At 32.6% G+C, this 13585-nt stretch overlaps 1 protein-coding gene across 1 annotated transcript in view; it reads right to left on the minus strand.

Moving 5' to 3' along the window:
• Positions 1-13585, minus strand: part of LOC114329263 (uncharacterized) — a 105049-nt gene that overhangs the window by 87779 nt on the left and 3685 nt on the right. The window contains exons 2-3 of the mRNA XM_050660013.1: positions 9599-9921; positions 1180-1426 (exon numbers count right to left, since the gene is read on the minus strand). Coding sequence (XP_050515970.1) covers positions 1180-1426; positions 9599-9921 — 570 coding nt within the window. The remainder of the gene's footprint in view (positions 1-1179; positions 1427-9598; positions 9922-13585) is intronic.

Genomic DNA, 13585 nt, shown 5'->3' on the forward strand with positions numbered 1-13585 from the left:
AACTTAAAATTATAGAAGTTTTATCATCGGAAGTGGCATTTTCTATAAATTTAGGGACGTTAAAATCACCTAACACTAAGACATCGTTATGTAAATAATCAAGTTGTTCCAAGCACTCAAAAAAATATTCAAATTCTTGTAAACTCAGTTTGTCTGGTAAATAAATCACGAGTACATAAAATTTCTTAAATTTAATTTGAGATTTAACAATAAGCAAATCAATTAACGGAAATTGTAAATCAAATGCAGAGGTGTCTATAACTTCCGAAATAATAAAATCTTGTAACGCAAGCAATACACCACCACCCCGCTTCTTATTTACCTCCTGAAATTTGCGATCTTTTCGGAAAACAATATAATTACTAGGAAATAATTCAGAGTTTAATACATCACTGTGTAGCCAAGTATATATCGGTTACACCCAATTATGCTTAGCAAAATAGGTTAAAACTGTAGATACGTCAAACAAAACATGAGATTTATCAAGAAACTATTCATGTTTACGGCTAAAGAGCTTTAGTAACGTATAGAGGAAGATCCAAAAATTTACTAGACATCAAAATCTCAATATACCCAAAAATGACAGATACCCCCTTTGCGCTTAGTACGGCAGTATAGTAACTTATAAATAAATTACATTTTTCCAAAATAGGTCTCTCGCTTTTTGCTCTTCGCCGAAACTATAACCCTCAGTCTCAAAAACAGATGCTGATTCCTCCATGAGTTTCATTTAATTTCCCATAGTGCATTGTATTCGCAGGTGCCACTTAACATTGAAAATGTATGGATTGAACCATTGAGTCCAGAATTATTGTAATTATTGTCTAAACCAAAGTTTGTTCAATGCATTGCTTTTCGATGCATGGCCTTCATTCACTCTTGTTCGTATTCTCGTTGTCTTTCATCTTGCTTACCTGATTAAAGGCTACACCATATTTTTGTCTTAAATCCGCGTACCGATGGATCAGAGGTATTAACTCTTGGGTGATGTTTTTAAAACTTTAGAACAAAAATTTCAGCGATATTGTTGTTAATCAAGTTTTTTAAAATGCAACCCAACGTTGCTTTTGGTGGTTCCATTTTCTTTCTAGTCTAGACCTATTTCAAGAAAAACTCGGTTAACTCTAGTTAACCAGTTCAAAAGTTTTAGACGTGCTTTAAACTGTGTATTAAACTTACTTCCAAAATATCAAGATATTGGCTCATAGTCCTCGAATCCTGAGAACTTATGTGATGCATGTATGCAACCGGAGCTAAGGCTGACATTAAAGCGATCTTCTCATTATATTCCGGTCTTAATGCTGCCATAGCGAAAAACTGAGATGTTCCTTGGGAATGTCCTACATAAAATATCTTTTCCTGTCCAGTGTTATTGACGATATAGTCAATTTTTGCCGGCAAATCGTAGTAACCACATTCGTCAAAACTAAGAGAAGAAAAAAAAAAAAAAACAAAATTAAAGAGAAATCAATATTTAATACACAAACAAATTGTAATACAAATTGTTTTTCTGTACACCAATACATAATAAAATGAACAAAATTATAAAACGAAGACTATTAGTCCAGGGCGCATCTGTTTTGAGATGGAAGTTGAAAGGTGACTCAAGTTTTTTTGCAGAAATTGCTTGAAAATGACTCAAATAATAATATTTGAGTTATCCTCCCACTCAAAAAGGTCCTGAACATTGTTTAAATAATCAAAATGTCAAAATATGAAGGAAAAATTCGATTTTTTTATTGGTTTTTTGATTATAACTTTAAAACTATTAATTTTGAGAAAAGTCGTACCGACATTAAAGTTGCGTAATTAAATTTCCTACAATAAAGTTAGTTATAAATTTAAAAAATAGTCACCCTTGTTGCAAAATAGCAATAATTGCGAGAAAAAACATACAAAAACAAGTATTCGCATTTTACGTTTTTCAACCATTTATGCTACACTTAGGACTATTTTACGCAGAAAACTTTATGACATAGTAAAATAACACTCTAAATTTCATTAAGATCGGTTTAATAGATTTTGCAAAATAAATTTTGCAATCCAGCTTTCGCAAAAAAAATCATTTTTTTTTAATGTTGCAGGACTGAAAATAAAAAGCAGATAGAAAGTTGAATTTTTTTTGCTTATAGAAGTGTACTGTACCTTAATTTGTGCAAAATTTACAATTTGCAAAAATAAAATCGATTAATTACCACGGCGTCAGGAAGTTCTTTAAATAAACATTAATTTTTGGGGCTACGCGCAGGGCAGCGGTGTTCGATTCACACAAGTTGATTTCCGCCAAAATTTCTTCCAATCTTTATCTAATCTATTATTTTCTTACTCTATATTTTGTTGTATTTTAATATGTTAATTCCACAAAAATCAAACTAATTTTATTATTTTTTGTGAAATATTGTTTAAACAATTGCATATGTTTAAAAATAATAAACTTCTATTCTCTAAGTTAAAATATATGGAAACAGAAAGTTTCTGCTAAAAAAAGTGTTATTTCAAAAGATAGAGTATGGGTTTTTATTTTGCAATAAACAAATTTATTTATTTATATCGAAATGTACTAAAAATTAAAATGTATCAATCATTATCAAAGATCATTGGAATTCCCAATCATAGCAAACTATCCGCTGTCCTGCGCGTAGCACCAATAATTAATGTTTATTTAAAAAAATTCCTGACGCCATGGTGGTTAATAGATTTTAATTTTGCAAATTTCACATGAAAGGTACAGTAAACTTCTATAAGTAATAAAAATTTCAACTTGGTATCTGCTTTATTTTCAGTCCTGTAACATTTTGAAAAAATGAATTTTTTTTTGCGAAAGCTGCATTGCAAAATTTATTTTGCAAAATCTATTGAACCGATCTTAATGAAATTTACAGTACTGTTTTACTGTATTATATAGTTTTTCTGGGTGAAACATGAAGGTTATGTGTGTAGCATAAATGGTTGAAAAACGTAAAATACGAATACTTGTTTTTGAATGTTTTTTCGCAATTATTGCTATTTTGCAACAAGGGTGACTACTTTTTAAATTTTTAACCAATTCTATATTGTAGAAAATTTAATTACACAACTTTTATGTCAGTACAACTTTTGTCGGAAATGAATACTTTTAAAGTTATAATCAAAAAACGAAGAAATAAATCGAATTTTTCCTTCATTTTTTGACATTTTGATTATTTAAACAATGTTCCAGACCTTTTTGAGAGGGAAGATAACTTAATTATTATTACTTGAGTTATTTTCAAGCAATTTCAAGCAAAAAAATTTGAGTCACCTCTGAACGTCCAAATGTACTAATATTTTTACAGATGCGCCCTGGTCTATATGTGAAAAATGAATAAACATGTCTAAAAACAAGCAATTGAACTTCGTAAGTGGTTGGTTTTAACCCAACGTGACAGGATGTATCACGACCCACAATGGCGACCTCTGGTGGATTTCGGCGGAACTAAAATTGAGGTTTGTTTCTTTTTATTGCCCTGCTAAAATGGGGTTTAATAGTATGTCAAATGGTTGTTAAAATCGATGTCAGTATTTTCTAAAATCAATAAAGTGAAAAAATAGTAGTCCCATCGATTAATCTATCAGCATCAGTAGAATCAAAAGGACATGTTCGTCCTAAATTTACTCCAAATATTCTGCAACACAACACACACATAAGAACACTTTTGATAAAAGGTTTGTAAGCCTTTAGTTAAATCTTTTGTATTAAAATTTATTAATTATATTGATTTTCGAAAATACTGACAACGATTTTAACAACATTTTGACAGTAAAACTCCCCATTTTAGCAGGGCCCCATTCAACCAAGAGACGTCATATAACGTCGAGGAAACGTCAGTTTTTGGTTGAATATACACACGTGGTTGAACATTACGTCATATAGACGTAAGATTAATGACGTAAAAATACGTTTAAAAACGTTTTCATTTCAGACAGCCTAAGTCTGACGTCACGATATTGGGAGGAGCTTAAAAGTTACAAAACAGAGGTTAAGTTTGATGTTTGTATCGTATCGTCGTTTCATTTCATTTTTTATCGTCGTATTTTGACTATTTTCGATTCATTTATATTTTGTTTGCTTTTGTTTTTTTGTGTATTTTTTAAAACTCTTGTTTGTCATTTGTGAACTTTATAAACTTACCACAATGCAAAGTGATTATTTAAAGAAATTATTATTGGAAACTCCAGATGTTGGACAAAGGTAGGCGAAACAATTTTTATTTACTGTTCATTTTCCCTGATATTTATCCATAATGATGAATTTTGCAAGCAATAACATTATTTTTTTTATTGGTTTAGATATTCATTGAAACTGAAAATAAGTGGGGATTTAGATCCATATACAATTCAGTCACCAGAATTGGATTTTAGAGTAAAGTGCGCTCCACCAATTACTATTATAGATATTTATACATATCTGGTGGAGTACCAGATGTCAGGAATACCAGATAGTAAACACCTTTGTCTGTCTCGGGTCTAGTATAACTAACGATGGTAACTGTGAAGCAGAAGTTCGGAGACGTATTGGTATGGCAAAAAATGCGATGAGTCGCCTAACTAAAGCTTGGAAAGACAGATCTATCTCTCAAAATATCAGACTGGTGAATGCCCTTGTATTCTCAATATTTCTATACAGAGCAGAGACTAGGACACTTCGCGCATGCGAGCGCCAAAAAATTGATGCCTTTGAGATGTGGTGCTGGAGAAGAATGCTGCGCATACCTTGGACAGCTCATAGGACAAACGTTTCCATTCTAAACCAACTCAATATTAAAAAAAGGCTGTCCACAATATGTCTGCAACGAATTCTGCAATTCTATGGTCACGTGGTTCGCAGAGATGACGACAGTTTGTAGAGATTAATTGTTTCTGGAAACGTTCCAGGGAGAAGATCAAGAGGACGATCACCAACTAGATGGTCTGACCAAATAAAGCATTCAGCTGGAAACTCATTCTGCGAAGCTCTTAGAGCAGCTGAAGATAGAGACTAATGGAGAAACATTGTTAGGAATATTGGAAGAAATCACGATGCTCAGTAATGGGGAAACGACAGAAGAGAGAGGTGGAGTATCACAGTTACTACTCTAAGTAGCAGATGAAAGCATACAAAACCTTTAGGCACATAAAAGCCTTCACAACAGGATTTGTTCTGAAAGTTGGAGTAAAAATTGTTAATGATTTCTATATTATTGTTGGAAAGGTATGCCTTTATTTGATTTATTCACCATTAAGAAATATATGGATAACAGTATTAGTGTCCTTTGGATAAATTGGTTTTAAATATTAGATTTATTTACGTTTATATATCTGTTTGAAACCAGACATATTGTCGTCCTAATTTGTAAACTGTGTAACCCCATAATTCTCTGAAAATTAGTTATTACTGCCATGCGTTTGAAAAAGTCCCTACTTCTAGTTTCAAAGAGGATGCACATGCATATTTTTACCAGATGAGTAAATAGTGACATCTTCGTATACACCGTATCTCCCTTGCGGCAAATTTAGTACGAAAAATATGCAACTCCCCAGTTTGTCATACCACACGACTGACCTCACTGTTTAGAAAGTGATATTTTCAAGAAAAAGTTGGTGGTAATATTAAATACTCATTAAACAATATACAAATGTTAGTGATATGTGTATCTATAAAATATTCCATTTTAGCATCCTATATTTTAAAATGTAGTAGTATTCACATTAGTCATATATTTAGAGAAATAGTTTTTTGTGTCTCCTGTAAAATTTGGATAAATGGAATTACGCAGTTTACAGATTAGGTCGACGACATGTAATTGCTATGATAGAAAAGAGAATAGGTCATGATTGTTTGTTCTAAAATTATATTATAAATATGAATGTAATAAAAATAAATTTTTGTAGTTGAAGCATTTCCACAAAGATAAAATATTTTTTTAGGTGAAGCATTCCCAAAAAGCTAATTCTAAACCACTAGATGCTTGGGTGATAGCCAGTTCTGATGGCATAGCAAATGCACATTGTATGTGTATGGCCGGTAATAGTGAAGTCTGCGGCTATATTGTAGCAATATTATTTGCAGCTGAGTATGCCCACAGCAAGACAGAAGAAGAACCCAATGCATGTACGGATGTTACAGCTATTTACATGGTTTGGAGATAGCAACATGCAGTATCTGATGAAAAACTAATGAGTTTTGAAACTGTTCGGTCAGAGTGCTTGTTGCGCTCTCTAAACGAACTGAAATATAAGACGGCTGTGGCTTCGTGTTGCAGCGATATGAAAATGGTTATTCATTTTTAATTATAATGTACTTTTTCATCATGAGTATTTATTTATAAGTCTTTTAAGTGTGTATTTATTGTGTTAATTACTATCAACGTATAACAATAATAAAGATATGCCTATGTATTTGTATCGTTTAAGGTTTAAACTTTCGAGCTTAAGCTCGAAACAAATGACAATCGATGAAAAGCCCTATAGAGCGTAACACTAGATTATAATCTCATTATGGATAGGTTGGAGGTGTGTAAAGGGGTAGTGAAGCGCAATACATGATGTCGTATCCTGTTGGCATCACTTAGCCTCTCCTACTCAATTCCTATCTTCACCTCCAAGCTGATACACACAGGTAACCTGAGCAAGCCCACTGGAGATTGGGTAACCAACCCCGGTGGAAGGTGGGGTCAGGGCTGACGGAGAGGGGAGTCTTGGTCCTCCGATGAATAGGGAGTTGGGCTGAAGGTTAACTACCTCCTCCTAGAAAAACTACGAGTTATGAACGTAAAAGGAAGAAAATGGTTGGAAAATTTTTTTGAAGCATTCATTTTCAAGACCTTTGAAATACGCATTTTAAGTATTTTTTAAAATTAGAATATAATAAACAATTTCTGAGAAATGTTAATTTGTTTATAACTATTTTTTTAAACATTTAAAGATTATGCAAAAAATAAAAAATTTATATTTTGTCGACAAAATATTAAATAGGCATCACATCTTTATAATCTTTTTATGTTTCATCAATGTCTCATGATTATATTGGTTTTTATTGCGACTGTAAATTGTTAATTAACAATTGAATTGTTGCTAAAATATTCGTTTAATTTTCACCGGCTTCTGCAGTTAAAATCTATACCAAGAAAGCTTTTGTTTCACCAAGTTATTTAATTATTGATAAATAATTACTTGCCCAAAAAATTTATTTGAAAATTCGAGATTTTGTTGGGAAAACCCACATTTTCCGAGGAAAATTTTCGTCGGAGCAAATCGGGAAAAACACGCCTATAATATGCAGAATTAAATTGGGGTGAATTTTTATTTAAGTGTTTTTGGTGTAAAGTTAAAATCTTCGGAGTTATAGACCAATAATTGAAAAAACACGATTTGGGGGCGCCATTTTGTTAATAAAAAACAGTAGCACACTATCTGCGGACTTTGCATACCTATATTATTAATATATATGATCATAATATTCGATTTCAGCAATGAAATTGCTGGTAAATAACCTTTCTTTGTACTTTACTAATTACTATTTTTTAGTATTTTTACTATTAATAACTATTTTTTTTTCAAAAGTTAATAATTATGCAAAAAAACGAAAAATTTATATTTTGTCGATAAAATATTAAATAAGCATCTCATCTTTATAACCTTTATAAGTTTGATCAATGTATCATGATTATTTTGGTTATTATTGCGATCGTAAATTGTTAATTAACAATTGAATTGTTGCTAAAATATTAGTTTAATTTTCACCGGCTTCTGGAATTACAATCTATACCAAGAAAGCTTTGATGTCACTAAGTTATTTATTATTGATTAATAATTACTTACCTAAAACTTTATTTGAAAATTAGAGTTTTTGTTGGGAAAACCCGCATTTTCGGAGGAAAATTTTCGTCGGAACAAATCGGGAAAAACATATCTCTATGCAAAATTTAATTGCGGTGAATTTTTATTTGGGTGTTTTTGATGTAGTGTTAAAATCTTTGGGGTTATAGAGCAATAATTGAAGAAAATACGATCTGTCGGCGCCATTTTGTTTATAAAAAAAGTAGCACACTATCTGCGGACTTTGCATACCTATATTATTAATATATAGGATCTTATTATTCGATTCCAGCAATAAAATTGCTGGAAAATAACTTTTCCATGAATTTTGCTAATTAGCCCAGAGTAATAGCTCAGTTTACCAAACGCTGCCCAAGCTAATCCTATGCGACGTGGGAGCTCGCACGTCTGGTTATCTCTTCCCAACCGAATTTCATGTCCCAAGTACTTATAAGATACAGTCTGCTCAATATCCAAATATCCATTCCATCAAAAACAATATTACGATTTAGCACCAGATTAGTCATTATTTGCGTCTTGTTGATATTAATCTTTAGTCCGACCTCTAAGGAAGCCTGATATAACTTGTTCAACATTATTATTGCATCATCCATACGATCGGCTATAAGGACGATGTCATCTGCGAATCTCAAATGACTGAGCTTCTCTCCATTTATATTGATACCATATTCGTTCAGATCTGCCTTCTTAAAAGTGTTGTATTAAATAGTGTGTTGTTACTGCCTTCTGGTTCTAATTAATTGAAAAGACTAAACACGTCTTACTATACATTATATTTTATTCACTGGTATCCAATATCTAAACAATAACATTAATGATTCATAGCACCTCGCCTTACTACGTACTAACTTCTAATAATTATTTGTATATCTATATCCATACTGATTGCTCAGCGTGTTTTTATACCTATCTGAACCATAACAAATATAGTTCAAGTTCACTCGTAATAAACATGTGATACAAACTATAAGCTATTGTTTTTATGTATGTTCAATACCCTAAAGGTTAATAACATCATATTTAAATTATTATTTATACAGAGGGTTCATAATATACCACAGTGTGTTCTAAAAGGGTTGTGAACAGCTTTGGTGAGATGGTGTCTCCTTGCTGTACTCCTCGTTGCATACAGAATTTATTAGTTTGTTGATCAGAGAGTCTCACGCTAGCAGTTGCATTGTGGTAGACATATTTTATCATGTTAGTGTAGCGATGGTCTATTTGGCATTATGTCAATGCTTTTAACATTTTGTGCTGGTTTATGGTATCGAACGCTTTCTCGTAGTCCACAAATATCAGTGCCAATGGTTTGTTGTATTCCGCCGACTTCTCTATTAAGTTTTTTATTACCAGTAATTGGTCGTTAGTGCTATATCCAGATCTAAACCCAGCTTGTTCTCTAGGCTGATAGAAGTCTAACTTAGCCTCCAGTCTTTTTTTGATCATATTTGTGAAAAGTTTATATATGTGTGATAGCAGACTGATAGGACGGTAGTTTTTTAGATCTGTTATGTCACCTTTCTTGTGCAATAAAACAATGACTGCATTGTTCCATTGGGAAGGGGTTTTTCCTTGGTAAATGCATTCGGTGAAAAGTTTGGCCAAAGCCTGGATAATTTTATGATTAACCTTTAACCTCGTTTGATGGCCTCGATCACTATTCATTTATTAATCTTTTATTAATAAACATAAAATTGTTATAGCTCTACGAATTCGTTTAATTTTAATTATAAAGAAAAGCGACCCAGAAAGAAATATTTACCTGTAATCATAATATTCTCTATCGTTATCAGGATCCAATGTCTCATGCATCCTAGACCAAGTGGTTCCTCTGTTATTTCCTAACCAAACGTCATATCCTTCGTCTGCCAGCATCAACGCAATTGATCTATTTGGGCCATAATTTACAAAATCCATGGCACTACATAGTATACCATGCATAAGAAGAACAGCTGGTTTATGTTTTGTGTTAGCGTGCGTTCCATTTTGGCCTCCTAATAATCGTTGCATTCGAAGGACATAACCATCTTCGGTCTTTACCCAATGAGTTTCTACAGGATAGTGATATTTTGCCAAAAATTGATACTAAAACATTTGAACATTGTTAATAAGTGGATAGGCGCAAAATGCCGCCTGTCAAAATGTTTAATGTGTTTTAAATGTATTATTTTTATTCGAATCCTGAGAAAACTAATAAGTATTTTTGAACAATTTAAACGCAGAATGAAATAATACATTATTACTAAGGGTCGAAAGTCAACACTGTTAGAGAAAGAAAAATGAGCTACTTTGGTCACATATTAAGAACTAAAATGATGTGTTGATACGATTAGTTATACGTACAAGGGAAAGTGAAAGGAAAAAGAGGACCGGGAAAACTACCCACAACCCGGCTGAAAAGCAGTGGAGTCGGAAAACAATAATAAAACTCTTTAGAACCGCTACAGAGTAAAATGGGCCATAATGATTGCCAATGTCCTTAAAAGATGAGGCATACGAGGAAGAAGAAGATGCACAACTATTCAGCGGGGCTACAGAGCCTCGTAAGGCTAGTATGGGAATGTCTAGAAGACCTCTATAGACTGGTGTAGCATAACAAGGTCACATAGGTGTGAGTCCTACTTATCGGGAAATACAGGGTGTCCCGAAAATATTGGTCATAAATTTAACCACAGATTCTGGGGTCAAAAATAGGTTGATTGAATTTCACTTACCTATACACAATAGTGCACACAAAAAAAGTTACAGCCCTTTGAAGTTACAAAATGAAAATCGATTTTTTTTCATATAACGAAAACTCTTAAGTAGAGATTTTTTATTAAAAATGGACAAGTGGAATTTTTATGGCAGCAATATCTTAAAAAAAATTAAAGTGAAATTTGTGCACTTCATAAAAATTTTATGGCGGTTTTGTTCCCTTAAACCCCCCTTAACTTTTGTGTGCGTTCCAATTAAATTATTATTGTAGCACCATTTATTAAACACAATGTTTTTAAAACTTTTTTGCCTCCTAGTACTTTTTTGATAAGCCAGTGTTTATCGAGATATTTTGAATATTTGTCGAATCCACCACATTTGTATATGTGTGTGTGTGTGTGTGTGTTCACAAACGGGGGATGGCATTAGATAAACTTTTTGCCACAGATATACATATTTGTATATGGTGAGTATGATTATATACACCTGTTAATAATCTTAAAATTTATTTATAACTTACATTTTTATTTGAGGTATATTTTGAAAAGAAGCCACATCTCGATAAAAGGTGACATCAAAAAAAAAGACTAAGAGGCAAAAAAGTTTTCAAAACACTGTGTTTGACTAATGGTACCACAATAATAGTTTAATTAGAACGTACACAAACATTTGGGGGGTTTAAAGGAACAAAACCCCCATAAAATTTTTATGTAAATATATTAAGAATGAAGCCGCATCTCGATAAAAACTGGCTTAACGAAAAAATACTAAGAGGCAAAAAAGTTTTAAAAACGTTGTATTTAACTAATGGTATCACAATAATGAATTAATTGGAACGTACACAAAAGTGTGGGGAGGTTTAAGGGAACAAACCCCCATAAAATTTTTTGGGGTGGACAAATTTTACTATAATTTTGTTTTAAGATGTTCCTACCATAAGAATAAGACATTTCTATTTTTAATAAAAAATCTCTAATAGTTTTCGATATATTGAAAAAAATCGATTTTCATTTTGTAACTTCAAAGGGCTGTAACTTTTGTTATGAGCACATTTGTACTAAGGTAAGTTAGGTTCAACCGAACTATTTTTGACCCCAGAATGTGTGGTATAATTTATGACCAATCTTTTCGGGACACCCTGTATAATATGGCAACGAAATAGCTGATAAATTTCTTAAAAAGAATCAGCTATAAAATTTCTGTAACGGGAAAAAAAACAATATTATATCATAGAAGATTTGACTAATAAAATCATTCAAAGATACTAGGACAGGAAGTATCCAGTTTTTCTCAAATGTCTTCTAGAGGTAATAAAGTACTCACTCTAAGACGAACCACAAAAATTGTTATTAATACAATCAAAGGTCAAAATATTGGATACGTTTCGACCCTATACGTGATCAGCAATAGCAGGAATAAACTGACCTACAATATATTACTATATTGTTAAAATAAGTTAAAAAACATGTAGATACAACGCCCATCTTAGTCAAGAAACTTACCAACAGAAAGGAGGAAGAATCGATTAGGCTCAATCAAGTAAAATACACATACAGATACACATCAAAATCATAAACACAATATAATATCGGAAGAATGGATAACGAGCGAACTAATTCTACTATTCAAAAAAGATAAAAAGCAGCCAGAAAACTACAGAGATATCAACTTGTTAAATACTACCCTAAAATTTACAACTAAAATCTTACAAGACTAACTCCCGGTTTCATAATCAGTGAAAGTGGACTTTAAATTTTAAGTTGGTACCTTTATCAATGCAATTCACATGGGTTAAATGTCAACTTTAAAGTGAACTTTAGATAATGTTCACTTTAAGTTGATTATGAAACCGGGCGTAATGAATTAGAGGATAAGTTTAGCAGAAAAACAATAGGGTTTTCGTACCGGAAGATCGTGTACAGATGCAATATTTGTCAAAAAGAAAAGTACTGAGAAATCACTAGAGTATAATAGACCAGCATTTCTATGTCCGATTGACTTGAAGAAAGCATTTGACAGAGTAAGACTAAAAAATAATGGAGAAGTCCCCTTAGATATCATAAAAACTATTGAGAACATCTACCAAAACAACAAAATGGAAGTCAGAATAGATAGACAAACTTACAGAACCTATAGATATAGCCAGCCGAATAAGACAGGAATACTCATTGAGTCCTATGCTCTTCAATTTAATCATTGATCAAATCATCAAAAACGTCAACAAAAAAAGAGGATATAGAATAGGAAACAAAGAAGTAAAAATACTCTGCTACGCAGATGACGCAATATTGATAGCTCAAGATAAGATGAAGATAGTCTGCAAAGATTAGTCCACAGATTTAACATAAGAGCCAAAGAATTCAATATGACAATTTCATCTCAGAAACCTAAAACAATAGTAATCAATAAAGAACCAATCAGATGCAAAATATAAATTGATGGTATCAGTATTGACCAAGTAATGGAAGTAAAATACCTTGGCTTTACATTGTCAAGTTACGGAGAGCTGGACAAAAAAGTGAGAAATCAAGTACAAAAAGCAATTACACTGGCAGGATGCCTTAATAACTCTATATGACGAAACCGGCATATTAACACTGAGATGAAGTCAAGAATTTATAAAGCCAGTGTAAGACCAATAATGACATATGCATCAGAAACAAGACCCTATCCAGCCACAACACAAATACTACTGGAAACGGCAGAGATGAGAGTACTGAGAAGAATTAAAGGAATTACTCTGAGAGATCGAAAGAGGAGTGGAGACACTAGAAGACAATGTAACGTACAGTGTATAAACCAATGGACACTAAATAGAAAAAAGGATGAAATAACCACATAACCAGAATGGGTGAGACGAGAGTTCCGAGACGAGAGTTCCGAAGATCCGAGAGCTGAGAGTACTACAAACGAACGTGGGAACGGCGAGATTAGCACATGATCTCGCCGAGGCTGCCGCCGTAGGAAAGAATATCGACGTGCTGGTGACGGCGGAGCCAAACCCAACAGCAGCTAAGAAAAGAGGATGGTTTGTGGATACGACTGGAAGGGC

This window comes from Diabrotica virgifera, chromosome 1, assembly GCF_917563875.1.
Source record: "Diabrotica virgifera virgifera chromosome 1, PGI_DIABVI_V3a".
Classification (NCBI taxonomy): Eukaryota; Metazoa; Arthropoda; class Insecta; order Coleoptera; family Chrysomelidae; genus Diabrotica; species Diabrotica virgifera.